The sequence below is a fragment of the Palaemon carinicauda genome, chromosome 31, assembly GCF_036898095.1.
Source record: "Palaemon carinicauda isolate YSFRI2023 chromosome 31, ASM3689809v2, whole genome shotgun sequence".
Lineage (NCBI taxonomy): Eukaryota > Metazoa > Arthropoda > Malacostraca > Decapoda > Palaemonidae > Palaemon > Palaemon carinicauda.
In genome coordinates, this window is record NC_090755.1 from 80,057,261 (window position 1) to 80,083,102 (window position 25,842).

Consider the following 25,842-nt stretch of genomic DNA (forward strand, 5'->3'; position numbering starts at 1 on the left):
AAAAAAAAATAAATTCAAATTGGAACATAATCTCAATATACTGTACATTACAGTATCTTGGGCAGTAATCTATATATCGATTCCTGACATTAAAACGTAAAATTACTTCTACTATACTGTAGTGTACCTATAGGTAAGCTCCACTTTCAATTCTGGAAGGTTTTGATTTAGGGCCTCAATCCCCAACTGGTACTGATGTTCAAGTGCTTTATAAAGTTGCCTATCCCAGTGGGAACACCAGGATTTCTGGTCAGCAAATCCTTTCTCCTGCAACTGCTGCATAATTGAACGCATTTCCTTCAAAAGCTCTTTCCACTGAGGTTGGTGACGTAACAAATCTGTGTTCATGAGTTTCAATACCTGTCATGAAAAATATTAGGTGCAAAATTAAAGAAAGATTTGTAAATAAATACAATCAGTATTATCAATAGGTTTTGAATTTAGTAACTCTCTCACAGAGAACAAATAATGCTTCTTTAATTTATTTTCTCTTTTCAAGCACAAATATATTTTCTCTACTTACATACATATACCAAAGGCACTTCCCCCAATTTTGGGGGATAGCCGACATCAACAAGAAACAAAACAAAAAAGGGGACCTCTACTCTTTACGTTCCTCCAGCCTAACCAGGGACTCAGCCGAGTTCAGCTGGTACTGCTAGGGTGCCACAGCCCAACCTCCCACATTTCCACCACAGATGAAGCTTCATACTGCTGCTACCTCCGCGGTCATCTAAGGCACCGGAGGAAGCAGCAGGGCCTACCGGAACTGCGTCACAATCGCTCGCCATTCATTCCCATTTCTAGCACGCTCTCTTGCCTCTCTCACATCTATCCTCCTATCACCCAGAGCTTCCTTCACACCATCCATCCACCCAAACCTTGGCCTTCCTCTTGTACTTCTCCCATCAACTCTTGCATTCATCACCTTCTTTAGCAGACAGCCATTTTCCATTCTCTCAACATGGCCAAACCACCTCAACACATTCATATCCACTCTAGCCGCTAACTCATTTCTCTACTTAAAACATAAAATAGAACAGTACTGACTTACACGTTCTTTAATCATCAAGTGACACTGTGCCAACTGTTTATTCTCTCTTGCTAATCTGTGTGTAGCAGTCTTTAACCTGCCAATATAGTCATCTAATGCATCTGTGTTCGACCAGGTTAAATTAGTCTGCTCCTTCACCAAGCCAGACAGTGCCAATGCTGCCTCTAACATCATAGGCCGCTGAGAGGGTATCATTTGGTCTCCAATAGTATTATGAAAGTTTGCAATCTGCAAAACATACATTTGTCAAACAAAATTCTTTAAATAAAACTTCTTAATAAAATACGATATTCAATATAATTAACCCTTTTACCCCCAAAGGACGTACTGGTACGTTTCACAAAAGCCATCCCTTTACCCCCATGGATGTACCGGTACGTCCTTGGAAAAAAATGCTATAAAAATTTTTTTTTTCATATTTATGATAATTTTTTGAGAAAATTCAGGCATTTTCCAAGAGAATGAGACCAACCTGACCTCTCTATGACAAAAATTAAGGCTGTTAGAGCAATTTAAAAAAAATATACTGCAAAATGTGCTGGGAAAAAAATAACCCCCTGGGGGCTAAGGGTTGGAAATTTCCAAATAGCCTGGGGGTAAAGGGGTTAATAAAATACAATATTTAATATAATTAACAATCTACAGTATACGGTATTCTATATTGCAGTACATATGTAACAACATCAATTCTAGCAAAATCAAAACATTACTTCTTCCAAAGCCTTTGCTTGCTTCATAAACTTCTGCGCTAGCTTTGCTGTTTTGATGATGTCTGGATGTATCTTATGTCCCAAGATAGATAGCTGGCTGACCTCCCGAACCAATCCAACTAGACGAGGATTATAGTTTACTCTGAGTCGTCGACTGCTACTGAATGACAGTACAGGGGAATCTGTGGCCAAACTGGAAATAAACATTGTTATTAATATGAATCAATTTTGTATTCAGACCAACATGTGATATTTCTAAACTAGCACTGGGCTTCAAAAGAAATATGCTTATAAATTAGTGAAAAAATATGCTTTCAAATTAGTGAAAAAAATATGCTTTTAAATTAATGAAAAAAATATGCTTTTAAATTAATGAAAAAAATATGCTTTTAAATTAGTGAAAAAAAAAAATATGCTTTTAAATTAGTGAAAAAATATATGCTTTTAAATTAGTGAAAAAAAAATATGCTTTTAAATTAGTGAAAAAAAATATGCTTTTAAATTAGTGAAAAAAAAATATGCTTTTAAATTAGTGAAAAAATATATGCTTTTAAATTAGTGAAAAACAGAATCTTGATATTAAAAGAATTTCTACATGCACCTAAGGTTCACAACGTTTCCTTCTCGAAACTAACTGAATGTCAACATTTGCCCTACAATCTAAAACTTGCTTTTTTCTTTCACTGTCATAGCAATGCCCCACTAAAAAAGTATTTTATTTAAATGGCAGCGTATGTCTACTAGAGCAATTTTGATTGAGCAAGCCAACCAATAATGGCCATTTGATGTACATATTGCTTCTCTCTGGAGGCTCGGTTATATTGAGGTTTACTGTACCCCTAAATGTGTGAAGATGGAGCTTCGGACATGACAAAATAAATCCACGATTGATAAAAAAGACCGAGAGCACAACAAAACAATTCAACACTTTGTATTCCAAAAAGAAGGATGATGTTCAGATGGCGCTCGCGTCGTGGCGTGGGTGGTGCGGCGATGGGGGTTTGTCTAGGGCCTTTGTATCGGCCCATCCCTTTGACGAAGGAATTAACTAAATGGAAGACAGCCTGTGAATAGTGGATTTCACGCGCCTTTGCTTTATACACGACACCCAAAAGGTGCTCGCGCGAGGGTTGTAACCTCAGCATTCCATGCTTTTATCTTTCTCTGGTATAATTGGAAGGTTTTATCAGAAAAGATATACAAGAAGGACTTTTCACCGGGCGCCACAGGTCTCTCCCCAGAAATAGATTTTTCCTTCGTCAAAATCCCTTAATTTTCAGTTTTCTTTCCCTACAATGACCTAGGCCACTACTTAGAAAATGATTCAATCTAGTGGTTAATGGTAATAAAACAATGGATTGGCCAAAGTATACTGCCTTTGTTTTCAATCTCTGCATCCAGAGTGTTCAGATTTAGATTTTTATTGCTTTCAATGGTGTCTTTTCTGGATTAGTTAGTAGTACTGCATAGATTGTTAAAGGGAATTATTTCTGGACAATCTTTATCAGCATTCCCTTTTTATGTCATGTCATGGTCAATATCGTGATTTAGATTACTATTGTGAAGTGTATGAAGGCCTCACTGAAAACTTCAAAGTATAAATGGAAACTTGCTTTCTGTTCAGGACAAAATCCAGAGAAAACTAGGCTAGTTCTTATAGTGGGAATGATTCCAACAATAAAATAAACCCTGTACTCCAAAACAGTATAACAATTACCGAGTCTAGTTTGATAGTGATGAGCTTCATAAACTTTTAACTAATTTTGTGTATCTAAGAAGGTCAGTGAGCTTTCTGTTAAAGGCAGTAATTCTATACCAATCTGCCCTACTTCAAACCCTCACCTGACTTTTATAGTCAAATATAGCAGTTCTAGTGCTCCATTCAATAAAGGTTATGATAACGCACGGTGCTTTATAAATTTGAGATCATCTCACAGAGCCTAAAGTTCAACTGCTGAGTTGGTGAGATGATCGTAATCTATCATCTCACGAAGTTTTCTTGGAAAAATACTAGAACTCTCTCATCACAGAAAGGAGGGGGAGCAACTGTTAGATTTTTTTTACGTCAATCAGGAAATGGACATGGGAAAAAAAAAAAAAAAAAATGGCATGGAGCTTCTAGTGATATTCAAGGTGATTCTGAACCAGAAACCACTTATGGTAGGAAAAATTGTGGAGAGGTTTTCAGAGCATACCACAGCATTGGTCTACATCCAGAACCAAAGGAGTTTGAGAGAAATAACCCTTCTTATGTTTATCCCATGAAAATTAAACATCTTAGCAGATCAATTAAGCAGAAAAGTCAAATTCTTCCAAATGAATTATCTCTACATGTCAGTATGTCTAAGACTTTGGAAGTGGTGGGGTCAACCAAACGTAGTCATGTTTGTTACATCACAGAACAAAAAGATAGAGATGTTTTGTTCACCAGTTGTGGATGCCTTAATGTGAAGTTACTATGTTACAACAGTGGTTAAATCTAAACCTTTACGCATTTTCACTCTCCATGTCCACCATGATTCATAAGGTGACAAAAAAGTACAGAATTTCTACAAAAAGTAGGATGTCGCTAGTAGCACGGTTTATGCCGCAACAGAAACAGTTTACAGATCTGTGTTCTCTGTTATTTAGAGTGTCTGAGAGGGTTGATGAATGGAAGCAACCTTCATAGACAATCAATTTTGAAGGCAATTCACCCAAACCCATACATGCTATTTTTAACTGTATGCTTTTTTGTTGACCAGGCGGACATGAGTCTTTTTATAGTTTATTTATGACATATTTGTTTTTGATGTTGTTAATAGTTTATATATGACATGTCTGTTTTGACATTGTTACTTATTTTAGAATGATTTATTGTTAATTTGTTCTCTTCATTTATTTATTTCCTTATTTCCTTTCCTCACTGGGCTATTTTTCCCTGTTGGAGCCCCTGGGTTTATAGCATCTTGCTTTTCCAACTAGGGTTGTAGCTTGGATAGTAATAATAATAACAATAATAACTATCAACTTAGTCTCAGAAAATAAAGGCTTTCAGGCCCTTTAGATTGTCTACCATAGGTTCCAAAGAACACTTTACCAATAGTCTGTATCAAAGACAATGGAATGTTTACCATGACAGGTGCAAATCTAGAAATGCATAAATGACCAGGACAAGTTTAGATAATAATGATAAAATTAAAAGTTTCCCAGTCTCAGAAAATAAAGGCTTTCATGGCCCTCTAAATTGTCTACCATAAGTTCCAAAGAACACTTTACCAATAGTCTGTATCAAAGACAATGGAATGCTTACCATGACTGGTGCAAATCTAGAAATGCATAAATGACCAGGACAAGTTTAGATAATAGTGATAAAATTAAAAGTTTCCCAGTCTATGAAAAGAAACTTACCTTTTCAGCCCTTAATTTTCTACTGAAGCATCTGATCACTTTTAACCATTTCAGGTATGATAATGGATGTATCTAGGGTTTTAATATGGAAAGATCTCAAGTAGTTAGGCCTATTTTTTTTAAATCTTGGTGTGTTTTTTCTATATTCTATAGTTTTGAATTTTGAACCTTAAAAATGATCTTTTGATTATAAATCTCACAGTTAAAGCTTTCCCTGTTGGAGTTGACACCAGCTAAACGTATAAATGAGCCACAAACATTATCTTTTAAAGAAGGCTTTGGGGAACATAAGCTGAGTTGATCTATTTTGCCTATTCTCAGAGCTAAGTATGGTAATAAGACTAGAGGTTTCCTTCTCTGTAAGAAAAAACAAGCATTACATCAGAAAATAAAACATCTTTCACTGGTATAAGATGGTTCAGTATTATCGGGACAAGACTACAGACATTTAAGGTTGTGCTCGTCATACAAAACTTTAAAAAGTGTAAAAAAAAAAAAAACAAGGAATTTTATACATACATACATACATACATACATATACCAAGGCATTTCCCCCAATTTTGGGGGGTAGCCGACATCAACAAAAGAAACAAAACAAAAAAGGGGACCTCTACTCTCTATGTTCCTCCAGCCTAACAAGGGACTCAACCAGGAATTTTATATAAATTGAAAATCATCAACAAATTAATTTTATTAGTTTGGTTAGAAATCAAAATTGTCCTCTGTCTAAAAATATGACATCTTTTCTTGTTAAAAGTTTAGTCAAAGGGGTTCAGAAGGAGTAGGATCTACTGTATTTTCCTAATTTAATTTTACAGAAATTACCTCAATTCTTCAGATTCTATCCTTTGCAGCATTTCCCTTGACCAAGAGTCATACTGATCAGAATGGTACTCATCCAGTTCTTCTATAAACTCTGCTATGCTCGACTTCAGCTCACTATAGCCATTCAAATCACTTAGAAGAGCATCAGCTGTTTTACCTGTAGTAAAAAAAGATTACAGTTAGTTTAATGTACCTATGGCCATTCCTAGGGTGGGTGACTAAAACAAACTAGTGATGATAATTTACATAAGCAGAACGGCAAAAAAAAATTGAAAGAACTTAATATTCACCTATAACTGTAACTGAAATACTATAATATAAAAGCACTAAAATTGAGGATATGTGTAATACTTCTCTTGTCACAAAAAGTCACAATGATGTGAAATGAAACTGAAAAAGGCAATCTTTCAAAACTCTACGATACTGCCAATAGTATAGGAAATTATGCACACATGGCAAAACAGACAAAAAAAAAAAAAATGGATTGGACTGGTATCTCTAGACAAAGCCAATCTAGCAACGGGTAATCTTTCATTCATTCAGAACCTTTTTGGTTGGGAACAATTTCTGATATAAAATACAATATCACAATTCTAAAATTTAATTTGTATTTTTCCTAACTATCAAAGCTAGAGTCCCTTAATAGGAGTAAGATTTCAGCAAAGCTGGAAAACTGCCATTAAAACTTAAATAGGTGGTGGTAGTAACTAGCGGGTTGGTGGGCAAGCCCTGCCCACCCGACAGGCCACTGACCTCCAACTTTGACCTTAAACTTAGGACTTAAGTGGAGGTGGGGAAGGGTATTGTAACTTAAGGGATTCGGGTTTGCATAGATAGGAAAAATAAAAATTGATTTTAGAATTTGTGATTTGTTCTTACTCGAATACAATACATTGCCTTTAAATAAGACTTATCCTTAGGAAAGAGAAGTCACTGTTACTAAATTGGCCAGTGTAAATCCCGAGGTGTCAAGGTATTAGGACCCATAAAAGAAGCCAAAGTGATGACTATTGCCAACCTCCTAATAACCTGGGCATAGAAATTTCACAGGCATTACGCTCGGTTCCTACCAAGTGAATGTTAGATGGTCATGGAAGACCCTTTATCCATTTTAAGGATATGGTCCCTAAACGTATGGAAATTTACGAGAAATGGGTTTCCATACATTTGTGTCCATCCTCCCCCCTCATTTGGAAGAAAGGGAGAGATACTTCTCAACAAGAATGTAAAGCAAATTTGCTTGATCAGCAGGCTTACTTGCATCCAGCCATTGGTCCCACACACATAACAGCATGATTTCTGCAGCCCAAGAAATGTAAAGTAAGAAAATGAAAAATGCTAGACATTCTTACCTCTCATCCTAGATGTATGTTGCAACTGAAATTAATCTTGTCTTGGTAGGGAGCTAGGTTAGCTATACAACCTGTTGACCAACTACCACCAGTCTAAGATTAAAGGTTTCCATGGACATATGAGAATACTTCCTAAGTAAAGATTCTCTGGCATTTCCAAACTCCCGCCTTCAAGACTTGTGCCACTGAAAAATTCTTCCTGAATACTAGGGTAGATTTAATATCTTAGACTTTGTGTGCACAAGCTTCAGGTGGTCCTTCTGTTACGTTACTGGTTGCAGCATAAGTACATCTGATCATTTCATTAAGCCAGAAAGAAATGGTATTCTTGGATATCTTCTTTGCTGAGAAAGTGCTGCTTTGGTCTGAAGCTACAAGTCCTTTTCAGGAGGTGAGTAGTTGAATGTTGTTTAGCCACCATGCTAGATCACCCTGTACTTCTTGTTCCCCTGGAGCTAGATGGTGAGGGGGATCACTGGTTGCTAACAAGGGGCCTTTCAGACACAACTGGAGCGATAGCTGATAGAGGCGCAAGCTTCTCTAATGAGAGAAATCATAGAAGACGTTACCACTGGCAAGCCAGAAGTTCTTGTTGTTGAAGAAACACTTGTGTTACCTGCCTGAATCTTCCTTCGGTATATGGTTATTCGACGAGAAGGCTCCAACTGCTGCCATATCTATCAGCAAACCCAGGTGCTGTATCCTCTGTTTTGAGCGTGAGACTGGACTTTTCCCAATTGACCACGATCCCCAGGTTGTGGCAAAAGGAAAGAAATTTGCCTTGATCTAGAACTGTCTCCTGGAGGAGAGAACTAGCCAGTCAATTAGATACCTTAGCAGACAAATCCTGCTCAAGTGTGACCAAGCAGAAATCAGCATGAACACTTGGGAAGTGGCAGAAAGTCCGAAGGACAGGGTTTTGTTCTGGTACCCTGAAGAAGAAAGGACAACCACTTAAAGGTACTACTCTTCCAAGATGCCCTTATCATTACAGTGATACCTCTAGATACGAAAGTTTCTGCTTACGAAAAATTCAGGATACGAAAAGCGATACAAAGATTTTTATGCCCCAGCATACGAAAATATTTTCAGGATACGAAATGCTTACGAGATCGCAACTCGTCGCCGAGAGTACAGTACCTTTTTTTTCAGGGTATCAACCCTTAATTTAGGTGTACAGGTAACAATACACCTTCACTGATCCAAATGCTTTATATACAGTACCGTAACTTTTATACAGTAGTAAAGAAAATGGACCGTTTTCTTATGGCTTGGAGGGGATAACTAGGCTATAACTACATTGAATAATCTCATGGTGGTTTCTGGAATGGATTAGGCTGTTTTTAACGGTTGGGTTAATTATTGAATGATAGAAATGGCTGCATTGCATGTTTATTACTACATTTTAGTGTATTTATGAAAGAAAAGGTGACTTTTTGTAAGGCTTGGAACGGATTAGGCTATTTACATGTAAAACGCGACTCAGGATACGAAAAAATCAGGATACGAAACCGTATCCTGAACGGATTACTTTCGTATCCTGAGGCATCACTGTATTATTAATATTAGCTAGGCTACAACCCTAGTTGTAAAAGCAAGATGCTATAAGCCCAAGGGCTGCAACAGGGAAAGTGGACCAGTGAGAAAAGAAAACAAATAAATGATACTGTATATGAGAAGTAATGAATAAAAAATGTTTTAAGATCAGAAACAACGTTGAAATAAATTTTTCATATATAAACTATGAAGAGAGACGTATGTCAACCTGTTCAACATAAACCATTTGCATCAAGATTGAACTTCTGAAGTTTCACCAATTTATCCACCAGATTAGGAAGAACATTCCCCAATCTGGTCATGGCCCAAAAACACTAATATACCATGTAGTATTGAGTCTTAAGATGGAGAATTAACAGCACACCTAGATATGCACAGGATGGTACAGACTTGGAAGATCCATATGCAAATGATGATACAGACAGGGAAGATCCATATGCAAAGGATGGTACAGACTGGGAAGATCCATATGCAAAGGATGGTACAGACTGGGAAGATCCATATGCAAAGGATGGTACAGACTGGGAAGATCCATATGCAAAGGATGGTACAGACTGGGAAGATCCATATGCAAAGGATGGTACAGACTGGGAAGATCCATATGCAAAGGATGGTACAGACTGGGATGATCCATATGCAAAGGATGGTACAGACTGGGAAGATCCATATGCAAAGGATGGTACAGACTGGAAAGATCCATATGCAACGGATTCAAACTTTGCGGCAATCCTACTCCTACTTCTATTAAAAGACGATGGTTTGAATTCGTGTAGGAATAAAGGAGTACTAAAAGCATTAAGTGTGTAGTGAAACCAACATAAAAACCCCCGTCAAATAATTGTTTTGATGTGTTATGTACAGAAAGATAACTACAGAACATAATTCCTATACCATAAATTATAAGTTTCTCATATACTGTATACCATACTATAGTATAAGATTGGAGCGGAAATATATCACACAGAATATTTCTAAATCATATATAAGCAGATACAGTACTACAATTGTTCTCCAATAGTCCAAATTTTGAATTTAGAATTAAATGAGACATATTTAGGGGACATAACTGTTTATGATAATCATAAAACATAAGTACCAAAAACACAGTATTTCATAAAGTATTTCAGAGCTCTAAGACAAACTTCGGTAACTTACCAATATCTATAACCTTGGCATGAATAGGTTTCACCCAGTAGATATTGCTGACAACCTCTGGTACATTAGCCAAGCGTCTTGGACCATCTACTGAAGTAGTAGCAAAATCAGCTTTAAGGGTGCGGATGTAGCTTGCAAGTTCACCCAGAAGCATCTCCCGTTCCGCTAACAGCTCCCTCTGAATACTCTCTCTCTTAATCAATTCCTTGTATCGCTTGAACTCCTGCATCAGTTGATAGGCACTTGAGCTCATACTCCTCAGTTGGCCTCTTAGCTTACCAGCAATACGCTGCTCTGCCGGAGTTAATGAATTCTCAAACTGTCTGACAGCAGCTTGCCATAATGGTTCAGTGTAAGGATTATACTGAACAGGTTTCAATCCAGTGAAAGGTTTGAAGGACTCGGAAGTTTTCAGTTCTTCCTGCTCGCTAATTGACAGCAACCTTGTCAACTGCTTGTGCAATGTACGCAGACTAAGGATTTGGGTTAGACGCTTCGCTACGTTTTTACAATAATCTGGTTCAAATATTTCACCTTCCCATACTTGATCAACTCCTCCTTTCCAAAACATGCCTGTAAGTTTACTACAAGAATCGACCCAGTGTTCACACAGTCCAATTCCTTCATTCAGATTTTTCTCTATTTGTGAATACTGTCCATACCAAAGGTCTTCTTCATTCAACTTTCCCTGAAAGTAAGAATATATTGTACATTATTTTACAAAGTCAACCTATTTATTTCAGATATGATTTTAAAAAGTTACTAGTTTCCTCATATTTCTAAATAAGAAATAAAAACTGCATTTTACAAGTAAAAACATTCTAATTGGGTTTAAAGGTAAATATCTAATTACACTCTTATCTAAATTTACAATCAACAACCTTTAGGGGAGTTTAAGCTGTAATGCTTTTTGCCTTTTACTCTCATCCATTTCCTTTGGCCTCTTCTCACTTAGCTGTTAAATCTTTATAAGACGATAAACTTCAATAAACATGCGCTGTATTTGCAATTATTGTGAGGTCAGCAAATTACGTCACACGATCCATGTGCACTCTCTACAGAAAAAGAGCAGGAAAATTGCCCCTTTATTAGAGTACTGTGTATGGTAAAAACATGATTAATTGGTTGCCCTAGGGCCTATACTGTACTGTTTTCTTTTTTCTTTTGTTCACACAAAGTCTATTATGTAGTGCACATAATCTTCCCTTTGCTTTAACCGAGAATGATCCAAATGAAGCCCTTTCCAGTACTTTACAGAATTTAGTATGCCGATTTCCTTATAGACAATCAGCCAAAAGTGACATCATTCAGACATGAACTAACAATATGCGGTTGATGATGAAGATAAGGACTATGTTTTAGAACCTAAAAGTGACAGCGATAATACTGATATTTCCCGATATAGTGATTGGCATGAAACGGAACCTAATGATTAGGACAACATGCATGTTGAAAGGATGAGTTCACATAAACAAATGAAATGCTTTTATTCTGTTTTGTATGGTTGGACAAATGCAAAGTAAGAATCAATAGTAATTTCAATCTACCTCCCAATGCCAATGACTTTTTAAAATTATTTATGGATGAAGAGCGTATGGTAATCTTAAAAAGAGACTAACTGGTATCGAGACCCGAACACTGTTGGATGCAACCTTAACACTAGGGGCTTTGCTTCTCATGTTTCCAAAGATAACTGTCTTTCTTGTAATTTTACAGTAATTTTTGTTTTCATGTTTTTGAAAGAGAAAGAGAGAAATAGTGGATATGTAAGCAAAAGAAAAATGAGCCTACAGATTTTCATATGTAGGAAGGTCTTCAACCTTAGATATAGTATCAAAAGTTCATAATAAAATACTGTAATCAAATATTACATAATTTAATACAGTAAATAAGACATTTGCAATATGAAATGAGACTATTTGTTGACTTTTGCAGATAAAAATCGTAGGCACGCGAGTTAGGTGAAGCCTACCCTAGTACAACATTTAACAAAATTCGACTTAAAAACTATTCCCCTTCTTGGAACCTATTAACCCTTTTACCCTCAAAGGACGTACTGGTACGTTTCACAAAACTCATCCCTTTACCCCCATGGAAGTACTGGTACGTCCTTGCAAAAAACTGCTATTTACATTTTTTTTTTGCATATTTTTGATAACTTTTTGAGAAACTTCAGGTATTTTCCAAAAGAATGAGACCAACCTGACCTCTCTATGACAAAAACTAAGGCTGTTAGAGCAATTTAAAAAATATATATAGCAAAATGTGCTTGGAAAAAAAAAAATCCCTGGAGGTTAAGGGTGGAAAGTTCCAAATAGCCTGGGGGTAAAAGGGTTAAACTTGTAAGTTAAGGACTTTCTGTACTGTAAAACAAATGGCATACCTGCACATAACGTGTGAGTTGGTTTCCCAGGATATCCAACAAATGAGTCATTCTATTTTGGGGATAGTCAAGTCTCCAAAGTTCATCGAGGGCATTTTGGGTGTTGTCTAGGATATCCTCTGCATCTAAAAATGTTCCAGCATCTAATCCACTGGAAAAACAATCAGTATTTACAAAGGTATCTCCACTACACTGGAACTGTCATCTTTGGCATCACATTAAAGGATAATTGTACTATTGTACTGCTAGCAATTCTTGAGACCTTTAAAAGTGTTCTGTAGAGTAATCTATTAGTACTCTTTTTACTCACAGCAATTAAATAAAAATGTACCAAAAATGTTCAAACCATGTAAAAGGCAGGAGTCTAGTTTCATATCACATCACAGTATCTAACTCATAAGTAAAAGAGCAAAACAGTGCTGTATACAGAAATAGAACTTACCTAAAGTCTTTGGATATTTGTTCTAGTACAGAGTAAAAGTTTTTTGCCATTTCCTTTTCATCTCGATTTTTGGGATTATTAGCTAAATCAGCCCAATATTCAGTTTCATCCTTCACGTTCAATATACCTGTCAATTACAAAAGGTTAGTATGGGACGCTAATGGCAAAATTACAAACCATTTATATAATGCAAACTTAAAAGCATCAGCCTCTTAATGAATTTATTTTCCTACTGACATGACCCACCAGCTAATGGTTTTTTGCCACCAGACGCATGAGTTCCACTTTCGGATGGAGACTGCCGCCGTAACATACTGCCTAGTCCTTCTGAAAGCTCTGTCACAAGCTCTTGAAGTTTTGGATCGAGTGCACTGCTCCATTCTGAATCCTAGAAACAGTGACAAGTTAAAATATCCTTTAAATAACCAGGAATATATTAGCATTGAAATGAAACTCATATTTATTTCACATGTATATCTCATAATGCAAAGTACACTTAACAATCTATATTTCCCCAAAAATTTTTAAATTACATAAATCTTATTCATATTTCAAATTGTGATTCTGTAATTCCAAGTTTACAATAGTTATGTCATCTTTTTCCATGAAAATATTTAAATCCTTCAGCTAAAATAGTAATGAGTTACTTAACACAAGGTATAAACTACAGTCAGTTGGATGTTAAGAGAGTATTTTATACAGTACTATAAAAGAACAAGACTGTTCTGACATGAAGCACCTATACTAAACTTTCACAAACAAAACAGAAAAGATGCTGCATATTTCATACAATTTCAAGTAAAGAAAATGTTTTCATGTAATAGATCTTACATATAATGTACTGTATACATTGTGTATCAAGATTGCAATAACATCACATCTGTGTAGCCTGTCTGGGTGTTTCCATATCAACATCAGCAGTTTCTGATACTATGCACTTTATTACTTTTAATATGTCCTTGGGCTGGTTCAAGAATTGAAGAGACAGTGAAAGATGGAAATGGAAAGTTGTTAAAAGAAGAGGAGGCAAGGAAAAGGTGGGCGGAATATTTTGAAAGTTTACTGAATGTTGAGGATAATAGGGAGGCAGATATAATTGCTGTTGCAGGTGTTGAGGTGCCGGTGATGGGAGATGAGAATGAGAGAGATTTTACAAGAGAGGAAGTGAGGAAAGCACTAGATGAGACGAGAGTTGGAAAAGCATCTGGTATGGATTGTGTGAGAGCTGAGATGTTGAAGGATGCAGGTGTGACTGTACTTGAATGGTTGGTGAGATTGTTTACAGTGAACCCTCGCTACTTCGCGGTTCGACCATCGCGGATTCACCACTTCGCGGATTTTTTTCATAACCCATGTCTATACATATATTGCGGATTTTCCGGAAATATCGAAAATACCGCGATGTGACCGATGGTGCGAGATTGGAGAAAGTAAGGAAAATTGAATCATGATTGATTTTCAATATATATAAATGAAACTTTGAGGAGCAACAAAGATATCATTTGTTAGAGAGATAGAGAGAGGTAAGGAATGGGAGGTAGTGAAAAGTAGCCCACAGAGAGAGAGAGAGAGAGAGAGAGAGAGAGAGAGAGAGAGAGAGAGAGAGAGAGAGAGAGAGAGAGAGAGATAGGTAAGAGAGAGAGAGAGAGAGAGGGAGAGAGAGAGAGAGAGAGAGAGAGAGAGAGAGAGAGAGATAGAGGGGGGTTTAAATGTAATAAACAAAAAAAATTGATAGGTTATAACACATTGGTGCTTATGTAATATCAACTGTATACTGTAGACGGTTTGAATAAGTTAAGAAATGGTATAAACGATACTTTGTTAGTGTATTCGTACACACTCAAGAGCGGCAGCTAGATGACAGCTGATCTAATCACAGCCAAAAGTAAAAAAAAAAAAGTCAACAATACTCGATTTTTAAAACACACCCGAAATTTAAAAACAAAAGTACACGCTTTCTTAATGTGCAATTAACTATTTAAAGAGTGGCAATTTTCTAGAATAAAATGATATTTCCCAAAAAATAGTGGTTTGCTGATGAAATCGGATGCCCTATTTTTGGCTATGATTGAAATGGATGTAGACTCGGCCTAATTATTTCATTTCGTATTTAATTGACACTAAGAAAACTAATTTTAGTTTCTTCATCTAAATGTAAGTATTGTATAACACGAAGAGAGAAGAGAGAGAGAGAGAGAGAGAGAGAGAGAGAGAGAGAGAATGAATCAGCTGTTGTAATCAAATGGCGTGTTTTTGTTTCGTGAGAATTTCATCGCCACGACTTTAACAACAACATACTGTACTGAACTTTACAGTATTATACAGACTACTGTAATATGATAAAGTAAAATATTTGTAATCTATTTTATATGAAATGGGGCTATTTTTGTTTTGTTTAAAATTTACATTTACGTATGTAAAACAACCTACTCTCTCTCTCTCTCTCTCTCTCTCTCTCTCTCTCTCTCTCTCTCTCTCTCTCGTAGATTGTTTTCCTGCTTTGCTACGTATGTATGATTTTATATAGATACGGTAAATAATATTTGTAATAACATATTTTATAAAAGCTTTTACTGTAATATCATTATTTATCACTTTCATCATGCGGGTTAAATTCCTTAGTTTGTTTACTGAGCGTACTTTATGACGCCGTCGTTTCAGGCGGCGTCATAAAGAAAATAATTTCATTTGGAAGTCCTAAGAAAAATTAAGTAAAACATTAGTAATAACCAAATCAACATACTGTACTGAATAATCAATATAATTGATGCAAAAACTAACCTATAAACAGATGTGTAAATGCGTTTGTTTCTTCATTAGGATCAGAGATAAACGTAAACAAAACATTGGTTGCCATTTTTTATCGTGCTTTTTGGCGTGTTTAGGAAACGCATGATATAAAGTCGCCTTTAATATTTGTGCCTGTTTTAGTTTAGGGTACTGTATTACATGCATTAAGTGTTCTGTACATTAAAGGGTAGTTTGTTAACAGTACTACGTACAAGGGAAGGTTTTAAAAGTCTGAATATACATGTTAAATAAATAGGTAAATATGGTGTTACTACTTCGCGGATTTTCACCTATCGCGGCCGCGTCTGGAACCTATCTACCGCGATAAACGAGGGTTCACTGTAACATGTGTTTTGTATTGTCAATGGTACCAGTAGATTGGGTTTGTGCGTGTATTGTACCACTATATAAGGGTAAGGGAGATGTGCATGAGTGTTGTAATTCAAGGGGTTTGTTGAGTGTGGTGGGAAAAGTGTATGGTAGTGTACTGATTAATAGGATTAAGGATAAAACAGAGAATGCAATCTTAGAAGTACAGGGTGGTTTTAGAAGAGGTAGGGGTTGTATGAATCAGATTTTTACAGTTAGGCAGATATGCGAGAAATATTTAGCAAAAGGTAAGGGGGTGTATGTTGCGTTTATGGATCTGGTGAAAGCGTATGATAGAGTTGATAGGGAAGCAATGTGGAATGTGATGAGGTTATATGGAGTTGGTGGAAGGTTGTTGCAAGCAGTGAAAAGTTTCTACAAAGGTAGTAAAGCATGTGTTAGGATAAGAAATGAAGTGAGCGATTGGTTTCCGGTGAGAGTGGGGCAGAAACAGGGATGTGTGATGTCACCATGGTTGTTTAACTTGTATGTTGATGGAGTGGTGAGAGAGGTGAATGCTCGAGTGCTTGGATGAGGATTGGAACTGGTAGACGAGAATGACCATGAATGGGAGGTAAATCAGTTGTTGTTTGCGGATGATACTATACTGGTTGCAGACGAGGAAGAGAAGCTTGGCCGATTAGTGACAGAATTTGGAAGGGTGTGTGAGAGAAGGAAGTTGAGAGTTAATGTGGGTAAGAGTAAGGTTATGAGATGTACGAGAAGGGAAGGTGGTGCAAGGTTGAATGTCATGTTGAATGGAGAGTTACTTGAGGAGGTGGATCAGTTCAAGTACTTGGGGTCTGTTGTTGCAGCAAATGGTGGAGTGGAAGCAGATGTACGTCAGCGAGTGAATGAAGGATGCAAAGTGTTGGGGGCAGTTAAGGGAGTAGTAAAACATAAAGGGTTGGGCATGAATGTAAAGAGAGTTCTAGATGAGAAAGTGATTGTACCAACTGTGATGTATGGATCAGAGTTGTTGGGAATGAAAGTGACGGAGAGACAGAAATTGAATGTGTTTGAGATGAAATGTCTAAGGAGTAAGGCTGGTGTAACTCGAATAGATAGGGTTAGGAACGAAGTAGTGAGGGTGAGAACGGGAGTAAGAAATGAGTTAGCAGCTAGAGTGGATATGAATGTGTTGAGGTGGTTTGGCCATGTTGAGAGAATGGAAAATGGCTGTCTGCTAAAGAAGGTGATGAATGCAAGAGTTGATGGGAGAAGTACAAGAGGAAGGCCAAGGTTTGGGTGGATGGATGGAGTGAAGGAAGCTCTGGGTGATAGGAGGATAGATGAGAGAGAGGCAAGAGAGCGTGCTAGAAATAGGAATGAATGGCGAGCGATTGTGATGCAGTTCCGGTAGGCTCTACTGCTTCCTCCGGTGCCTTGGAAGACCGCGGAGGTAGGGGCAGTAGGGGATTCAGCGTTATGAAGCTTCATCTGTGGTGGATAATGGGGAGGGTGGGCTGTGGCACCCCTAGCAGTACCAGCCGAACTCGGTTGAGTCCCTTGTCAGGGTAGGAGGAACGTACAGAGGAGAGGTCTCCTTTTCTGTTTCATTTGTTTGATGTCGGTTACCCCCCCAAAATTGGGGAAAGTGCCTTGGTATACAGTATGTATGTATGTCCTTGGGTATTACAATGAAATTAGTCACGTCATGCAAAATGTCCCTGCATTTCTTTCCTACCTGTAGTAAAATAGGAGCATAAAGCGTCTGAAGAGAATGGTACAAGGAGGATACTGGCGAGTCAATCATTGATGATACGAAAATATTTGAGAGATTCTCATCTGTAATAACTTCTGGGTTGAGCTTGAAAAAAACCAACAGCTTCTCTTTCTTCACTGATGAATCCACCTACAATCAATAAATACAGCATAAAATTTAAATGGTTTCTTATTCATACCTCAATCAACACTATACAACTAAAAGTTGCCAAATTCAAAAAACAACCAGAGTCCTTTAACAGGAGTGTTACCAGCATAGCTGGACATTGCTGTCATAATTTGTAACGAGGTGACAGTAGTTACTGGCGGGTGGCAAAGAAGCCCCGTCCACTTGCCAGCACACAAGTAGCCACTTTGACCTTCACCTAGGAAATGCAGGGTGATTGATGCAAACAATGTCACTTGATAACTCATCTTTGCATACTTAGGAAAAATACAAATTATTCTTAAAATTTGTGATTTATTCCCACAGGAAAACAAACCTTTGCCCCTTAAAAAGAAACTTATCCTATGGAGGCATGTCCCTGTAAAAAAACTGGGTGATTACTTTGCCCTTTAAAAAGAAACTTATCCTATGGAAGCAGGATGTCCTTGTAAAAAAACTGGGTGATTTACTATCTTGAGAAATGTCAAAGCACTTTGGTCCTTTACAGGAGCAAGAGTGCTAACTCCTATCAACCCCCTAATGACCTTAGCATGAAAATGTGGCAGGTGTTAAACTAGGCCACTACCAGGAACTGGTAGACGGTCAAGGAAAACCTATATTAGCACAGAGGTTATGTTGTCAGAATGTATGGTCATTATGAGAAATGGGTTTGCATACATTTGTCAATCCATGAAACTTCTAAACAAAATGTATTTGTTAGGAAAAGTTGCTTATACATGTGGCTTCCATACATTTAGCATCCACTCCAGTAAATAATAAGAGTGACTGCTGCACCCCAAGGATGGGGAAGAAAGAAGAGGTAGAAGGGCCAGTCAATCTTACCTCTCATTCTAGGCTTACATTGCAACCACTACCTTGGATAACCCATGAAGGAGCTAGGTTTTCTAAATAATCTGTGAAACTACCACTGGGCCAAGGATAAAGAGATCCATGGACATGTGGGTATACTCCAGAAAGCATTGGACAGAGAAGTTTCTGTCACTACCTAACTTATGTCTTCAAGAATTTTTTTTCAGGCATGTTCTTCCTGAAGCTGGGACAGATCTGATATGTCTGACTTCATGCACATAAACAGGGATGGTCCTTATGTTTCCATGTCTGTAGGGGATGTATGTTTGGTTGTCATACGATAACCTTATTTCTTGCGTTGCTGTAGGAGGAACAGTAGTGTCCTTCCACAACAGGAAAGCAAGTGGGAAAGAGATGAAGAAGGACTTGAAGTCGTAATGGCTGGGTTCCAAGTCATAAACAAGAGATCCTGAATCGAGGTGATGGAGATTCTTTATTCTTAAAATTGATAAACAACATGGGCAAAGTTATGACATTTCCTACTTGCTTTGTCAGAACTAGGCTAGCCAAGAGCAATCTCAAGCGTCAAAGGCTTATCTGACTTCTGTTACGTTGCTTCAGATCGCTTGAGAGGCCTGAGAACTCGCAAAACGTTCCCTACGGCTTGAGATTCCTAGGAGCTCCGCATGGTCTTGTTGATTCTCAGAGTCTAGATCTAAGAAGTAGTTGAAACTTACATCAAGGGCTGAGTGGCATCCTAAACCAAGAAATTGAGAAGCTTCCCTGACAAAGAAGAAACAGCCGATTCAGATACTATTCAATGTAAGGTTGCTTGGATGCGATCTGGGGATGTTGAACCTCACTGTTATCAAATGACTGTTGAGTGACAAGAAAATAGGGAAGAGGGGCAGAAAGGAGAGAGTGTCTAGTCCAGGGGTTCACAAATTAGTGCTCACAAGCACCATAGTGCTCTCTGATGATTTGGCAGTGATCTCTCTCAGTTGTTTAAATTGTGCTCACAAGCACCAGCTCATTGTAGGCTAAAAGCACTAACTGCTGTATTCATGATTCTAAATCTAAGACCATCTGTATTTTAAATAGTCATATTTTTATTTTGTTTATCTATAACACACACACACAGGTTACTAAATTGTTTCTTGAAGAAATGGAAAGCCTATATAAAGACTTGATAATGCATACTGATGCTTTTTGGCTAAGCAAAGGGAAAGCATTTCACATTTTTTACAGGCTGCCCAACGGCAAGAGCCCTTGTCTTACACAAGGTAAGGCAATCTACACACACACTCTTCACAGTGTGTGGGAGGTGTTCAACGAAGTAAAGGCTTTTATTTCCAGAAAATATCATGGGGAAATTTCCTGAAATATATATTGATGACTTAGAGCTCTCATTTGCACTTACTGAAGATTTGCTAAACATGTTAAACAATCTGAATTTTTAATTGGAAAGAAGAAACAGGTTAATAACTGATCTGGTTGATATAATTTTTACTTTTCACATTAAACTGTTATTATTCTCAGAACAGCAGGCTGAGGGTTTGGTTCATCACTTACCTGAATTTCAAGAAAACACCGCAAGAGTGCAGTGACAGTCAGTGTATAAGCATATATAAGAACCAGCATAATAAGTATCAGTCAGGAGTTTGAGAAGAGGTTTCCAAATTTGGAGGTTTATGCATATAGATTTCGACTGTGTTTGATGCCAATGTGTTATCTCTGCATGACCACCCAGTTGCTGATGTAGAATGGTGTGAAATCCAGTCATCCACTTCACTAAAGCTTTTGCGCAAAACTCAAACTTTGGAAATTTTATGGAAAACTTTATACAATGAGATTTCCTTTCATTCATGCTGAAGCTTTAATAGTGTTGTGTTTATTTGGATCTACCTATGAGAGTCTGCATTTTCTTCCATGAACAATATGAAGAACACAAACAGAGCTAGACTCAGCCAGAACCATTTTGAAAACTGCTTGCAAGTTGCTTTGGCAAACACTGCTGGAGCAAATTTGGAAAAGTTAGCCAACGATACTCACTAAATCAACAAACTAGTGCAGAGGTGAACTTAAAACAAGCGTTTTTCTGTGACTGCCCAAGATTAAAAAATAATGTATCAGTTTGGAAAGTGGTTTCATATAATTATGATATTTTAATTATAAAATAAATTTTTGAATATACTTACCCGGTGAATATATAATAGCTGCAACTCTGTTGCTCGACAGACAAAAAACAGTAAAAACTCGCCAGCGATCGCTATACAGGTTGCGGGTGTGCCCACCAGCGCCAACTGTCGGCCAGATACCATACTCGATGTAAACAAAGACTCAATTTCTTCTCATCCCACTGCGTCTCTATTGGGGAGGAAGGGAGGGTCGTTTAATTTATATATTCACCGGGTAAGTATATTCAAAAATTTATTTTATAATTAAAATATCATTTTTAAATATTTAACTTAGCCGGTGAATATATAATAGCTGATTCACACCCAAGGAGGTGGGTAGAGACCAGTTAAATATGTTTACATTGTACAAGCTAAGAGTTTTTATTTCATTTTGGAAGTTATCAATATAACAAAAACAAAATAAATAGGTACCTGGTAAGGAAGTCGACTTAGACGATTACTCTGCCTTGTAAGTACGTCTTCCTTACGGAGCCTCGCGATCCTCTTAGGATGCTGACAGACCCCTAGGAGCTGAAGTATCAAGGGCTGCAACCCATACAACAGGACCTCATCAAACCCCTAATCTGGGCGCTCTCAAGAAATGACTTTGACCACCCGCCAAATCAACCAGGATGCGAAAGGCTTCTTAGCCTTCCGGACAACCCATAAAAACAACATTAAAAACATTTCAAGAGACAGATTAAAAGGATATGGAATTAGGGAATTGTAGTGGTTGAGCCCTCACCCACTACTGCACTCGCTGCTACGAATGGTCCCAGTGTGTAGCAGTTCTCGTAAAGAGACTGGACATCTTTCAAGTAAAATGAAGCGAACACTGACTTGCTTCTCCAATAGGTTGCGTCCATTATACTTTGCAGAGATCTATTTTGCTTAAAGGCCACGGAAGTTGCTACAGCTCTAACTTCGTGCGTCTTAACCTTAAGCAAAGATCGGTCTTCCTCACTCAGATGTGAATGAGCTTCTCGTATTAACAATCTGATAAAGTATGACAAAGCATTCTTTGACATAGGCAAGGATGGTTTCTTAACTGAACACCATAAAGCTTCTGATTGGCCTCGTAAAGGTTTAGTACGATCTAAATAGAACTTAAGAGCTCTAACAGGGCATAAGACTTTTTCTAGTTCATTGCCTACGATCTCCGATAAGCTGGGAATATCGAAAGATTTAGGCCAAGGCCGAGAAGGTAGCTCATTTTTGGCTAGAAAACCAAGTTGCAGCGAACAAGTAGCTTTTTCCGACGAAAATCCGATGTTCTTGCTGAAGGCATGAATCTCACTGACTCTTTTAGCCGAGGCTAAGCATACCAGGAAAAGTGTCTTAAGAGTGAGATCTTTCAGGGAGGCTGACTGTAAAGGCTCAAACCTGTCTGACATGAGGAATCTTAGTACCACGTCTGAATTCCACCCAGGAGTAGCCAAACGACGCTCCTTAGTGGTCTCAAAAGATTTAAGGAGGTCTTGCAGATCTTTATTGTTGGAAAGATCTAAGCCTCTATGCCGGAAGACCGATGCCAACATGCTTCTGTAGCCCTTGATAGTGGGAGCTGAAAGGGATCGTCCTTTTCTCAGGTATAAGAAAAAATCAGCTATTTGGGCTACAGAGGTACTGGTCGAGGATACAGAAACTGACTTGCAGCAGTCTCGGAAGACTTCCCACTTCGATTGGTAGACTCTAATGGTAGACGCTCTCCTTGCTCTAGCAATCGCACTGGCTGCCTCCTTCGAAAAGCCTCTAGCTCTCGAGAGTCTTTCGATAGTCTGAAGGCAGTCAGACGAAGAGCGTGGAGGCTTTGGTGTACCTTCTTTACGTGTGGCTGACGTAGAAGGTCTACTCTTAGAGGAAGACTTCTGGGAACGTCTACTAACCATCGAAGTACCTCGGTGAACCATTCTCTCGCGGGCCAGAGGGGAGCAACTAACGTCAACCTTGTCCCTTTGTGAGAGGCGAACTTCTGCAGTACCTTGTTGACAATCTTGAACGGTGGGAATGCGTAGAGATCCAGATGTGACCAATCTAGGAGGAAGGCATCTATATGTATTGCTGCTGGGTCCGGGACTGGAGAGCAATAGATTGGAAGCCTCTTGGTCAGCGAGGTTGCAAAGAGATCTATGGTTGGTTGACCCCAAGTGGCCCAAAGTCTCTTGCACACATCCTTGTGGAGGGTCCATTCGGTTGGAATTACTTGCCCTTTCCGACTGAGACAATCTGCTATGACGTTCAAGTCGCCCTGGATGAACCTCGTTACTAGGGAGATGTCCCGACCTTTTGACCAGATGAGCAGGTCCCTTGCGATCTCGTACAACGTCAGTGAGTGGGTACCTCCTTGTTTGGAGATGTACGCCAAGGCCGTGGTGTTGTCCGAGTTTACTTCCACCACTTTGCCTCGAAGGAGATACTCGAAGCTTTTCAAGGCCAGATGAACTGCCAACAGCTCCTTGCAGTTGATATGCATGCTCCTCTGACTCGAGTTCCACAGACCTGAGCATTCCCGACCGTCCAGCGTCGCGCCCCAGCCCAAGTCCGATGCGTCCGAGAAGAGAACGTGGTTGGGTATCTGAACAGCCAGGGGAAGACCCTCTCTTAGGTTGATATTGTCCTTCCACCAAGTCAGACAAGACTTTATCTTTCCGGAAATCGGGATCGAGACCGCCTCTAGCGTCTTGTCCTTTTTCCAGTGAAAAGCCAGATGGAATTGAAGAGGACGGAGGTGTAGTCTTCCTAGTGATACAAATTGCTCCAGGGATGACAGCGTCCCTACCAGACTCATCCACAGCCTGACTGAGCAGCGTTCTTTCTTCAACATCTTCTGGATGGATAGCAGGGCTTGATCTATTCTGGGGGCCGACGGAAAAGCCCGAAAAGCTTGACTGTGAATCTCCATCCCTAAATACAGAATAGTTTGGGATGGGACCAGCTGCGACTGTTCCAAATTGACTAGGAGTCCCAATTCCTTGGTCAGATCTAGAGTCCACTTGAGATCCTTCAGACAGCGACGACTGGAAGAGGCTCTGAGAAGCCAGTCGTCCAAATAAAGGGAGGCTCGGATGTCCGATAAGTGGAGGAATTTGGCCACATTCCTCATCAGCCTCGTAAATACGAGAGGAGCTGTGCTTAGGCCAAAGCACAGGGCCCGAAACTGGTAAACCACATCTTCGAAGACGAATCTCAGAAAAGGTTGGGAGTCTGAGTGAATGGGGATGTGGAAGTAGGCGTCCCTTAGGTCTAGCGAGACCATCCAGTCTTCCTTTCTGACCGCTGCTAAGACTAACTTTGTGGTCTCCATGGAAAACTTCGTCTTTGTGACAAAGACATTCAGAGCACTGACGTCTAGCACCGGTCTCCAACCTCCTGTCTTCTTTGATACTAGGAAGAGACGGTTGTAAAACCCCGGTGATTGAAGGTCCGAGACTTTGACCACCGCTCCCTTCTCTAGCAAAAGAGACACTTCCAGTTTCAGGGCTTGTCTCTTTTCTTCCTCTCTGTACCTGGGAGAGAGATCGATGGGGGACGTCGCTAGAGGGGGTTTGCGTACAAAAGGGATTTTGTACCCCTCTCTGAGTAACTTCACAGATTGTTGATCTGCGCCTCTCTTCTCCCAGGCTTGCCAGAAGTTCTTGAGTCTGGCTCCTACTGCTGTCTGAAGTTGCGGGCAGTCAGACTCTGCCCTTAGAGGACTTGGATCCTTTCCTCTTCCCTCGCTTCCCTTCGGCACGAGCACCTCCTCTGCTGGAGGCTCTGCCACGAAAGGGCGGAATAAAGCGAGACGCTGGAGTGTCTATCCTCGGTCTAGCAGACAATGTAGGCAAAGGGGGAGCTGTTATGAACCGCCTTAATGGTTCAACAGGTTCTTTAAAAATACTAAAAGAATTGGGACTGGAATGAACCAATGGACTGCAACAACCAAAGGGGTGGGTAAAACAGAAAACACTTAAGTATCTTAACCTAGTTTATTTTACAAAAATTATACAATTATTCCAAGTATATACAATAATTACAATGAGTTCAGGAAATGGGAAGCACAGTGACTTAAAAGATCATAGCATAAATTCAAATAAAATTACAATCACAAAAACAGAAAAAGTTCAAACAAATGTTAAATAAAATAAGCAATACTCAACAAACAAAAAAACACAGTAAGCAGCAGCAAGGACCAATTAACAAAAGAATCTTCTCATTATTAATGAAATAATAAATACGAGCCCATACACTGGCTCTTCCAACAAATAAACATCCACAAACAATCCCTGATCCTCGAGGACGTCCATCGAACACTGCGGGAACAACAACGCCAGTGTCGATACAGCAGCCACTTTGCTGCTACCGAAGAATAACTCTTCAAATCCATCTCGACCTCGAGGACTAGGTTAAGGACAAGTCACCACCAACTAGGAGACACTCCAAAGCTGGGTCTGCTGCTCCTTCTCGACTGCATCACGAGAAACGGTCCCTCTGGCTTCCCAAACCTGACTAAAGCTTGTCACTCACAACGTGACCAAAGTAAACAAAGACCCCCACCTTAACAAAGAAAAGGGCAGTTACAAAAAATAATTGAAACTAGGTTGTTTCACAGTCAAACAACCTAACACCTCCACACTCAAAAAAAAAAAAAAATTCAGAAATTTTTTTTTTCCAGATCACACTCTCACCCACCCCCAAAGATGTCACAGAACCATCAGCCAAAACAGACCCAATCCTGTCACGGTCGCCATTGTTATGAACCGCCTTAATGGTTCAACAGGTTCTTTAAAAATACTAAAAGAATTGGGACTGGAATGAACCAATGGACTGCAACAACCAAAGGGGTGGGTAAAACAGAAAACACTTAAGTATCTTAACCTAGTTTATTTTACAAAAATTATACAATTATTCCAAGTATATACAATAATTACAATGAGTTCAGGAAATGGGAAGCACAGTGACTTAAAAGATCATAGCAT

The 25,842-nt window shown here is 38.8% G+C and overlaps 1 protein-coding gene across 1 annotated transcript in view; it reads right to left on the bottom strand.

Moving 5' to 3' along the window:
* The window catches only part of btv (beethoven), a 231,462-nt gene that overhangs the window by 173,189 nt on the left and 32,431 nt on the right, over positions 1-25,842 (bottom strand). Inside the window, exons 4-12 of the mRNA XM_068355462.1 lie at positions 17,715-17,882; positions 13,115-13,256; positions 12,869-12,995; positions 12,427-12,577; positions 10,044-10,731; positions 5,980-6,136; positions 1,765-1,957; positions 1,055-1,282; positions 128-360 (exon numbers count right to left, since the gene is read on the bottom strand). Coding sequence (XP_068211563.1) covers positions 128-360; positions 1,055-1,282; positions 1,765-1,957; positions 5,980-6,136; positions 10,044-10,731; positions 12,427-12,577; positions 12,869-12,995; positions 13,115-13,256; positions 17,715-17,882 — 2,087 coding nt within the window. The remainder of the gene's footprint in view (positions 1-127; positions 361-1,054; positions 1,283-1,764; positions 1,958-5,979; positions 6,137-10,043; positions 10,732-12,426; positions 12,578-12,868; positions 12,996-13,114; positions 13,257-17,714; positions 17,883-25,842) is intronic.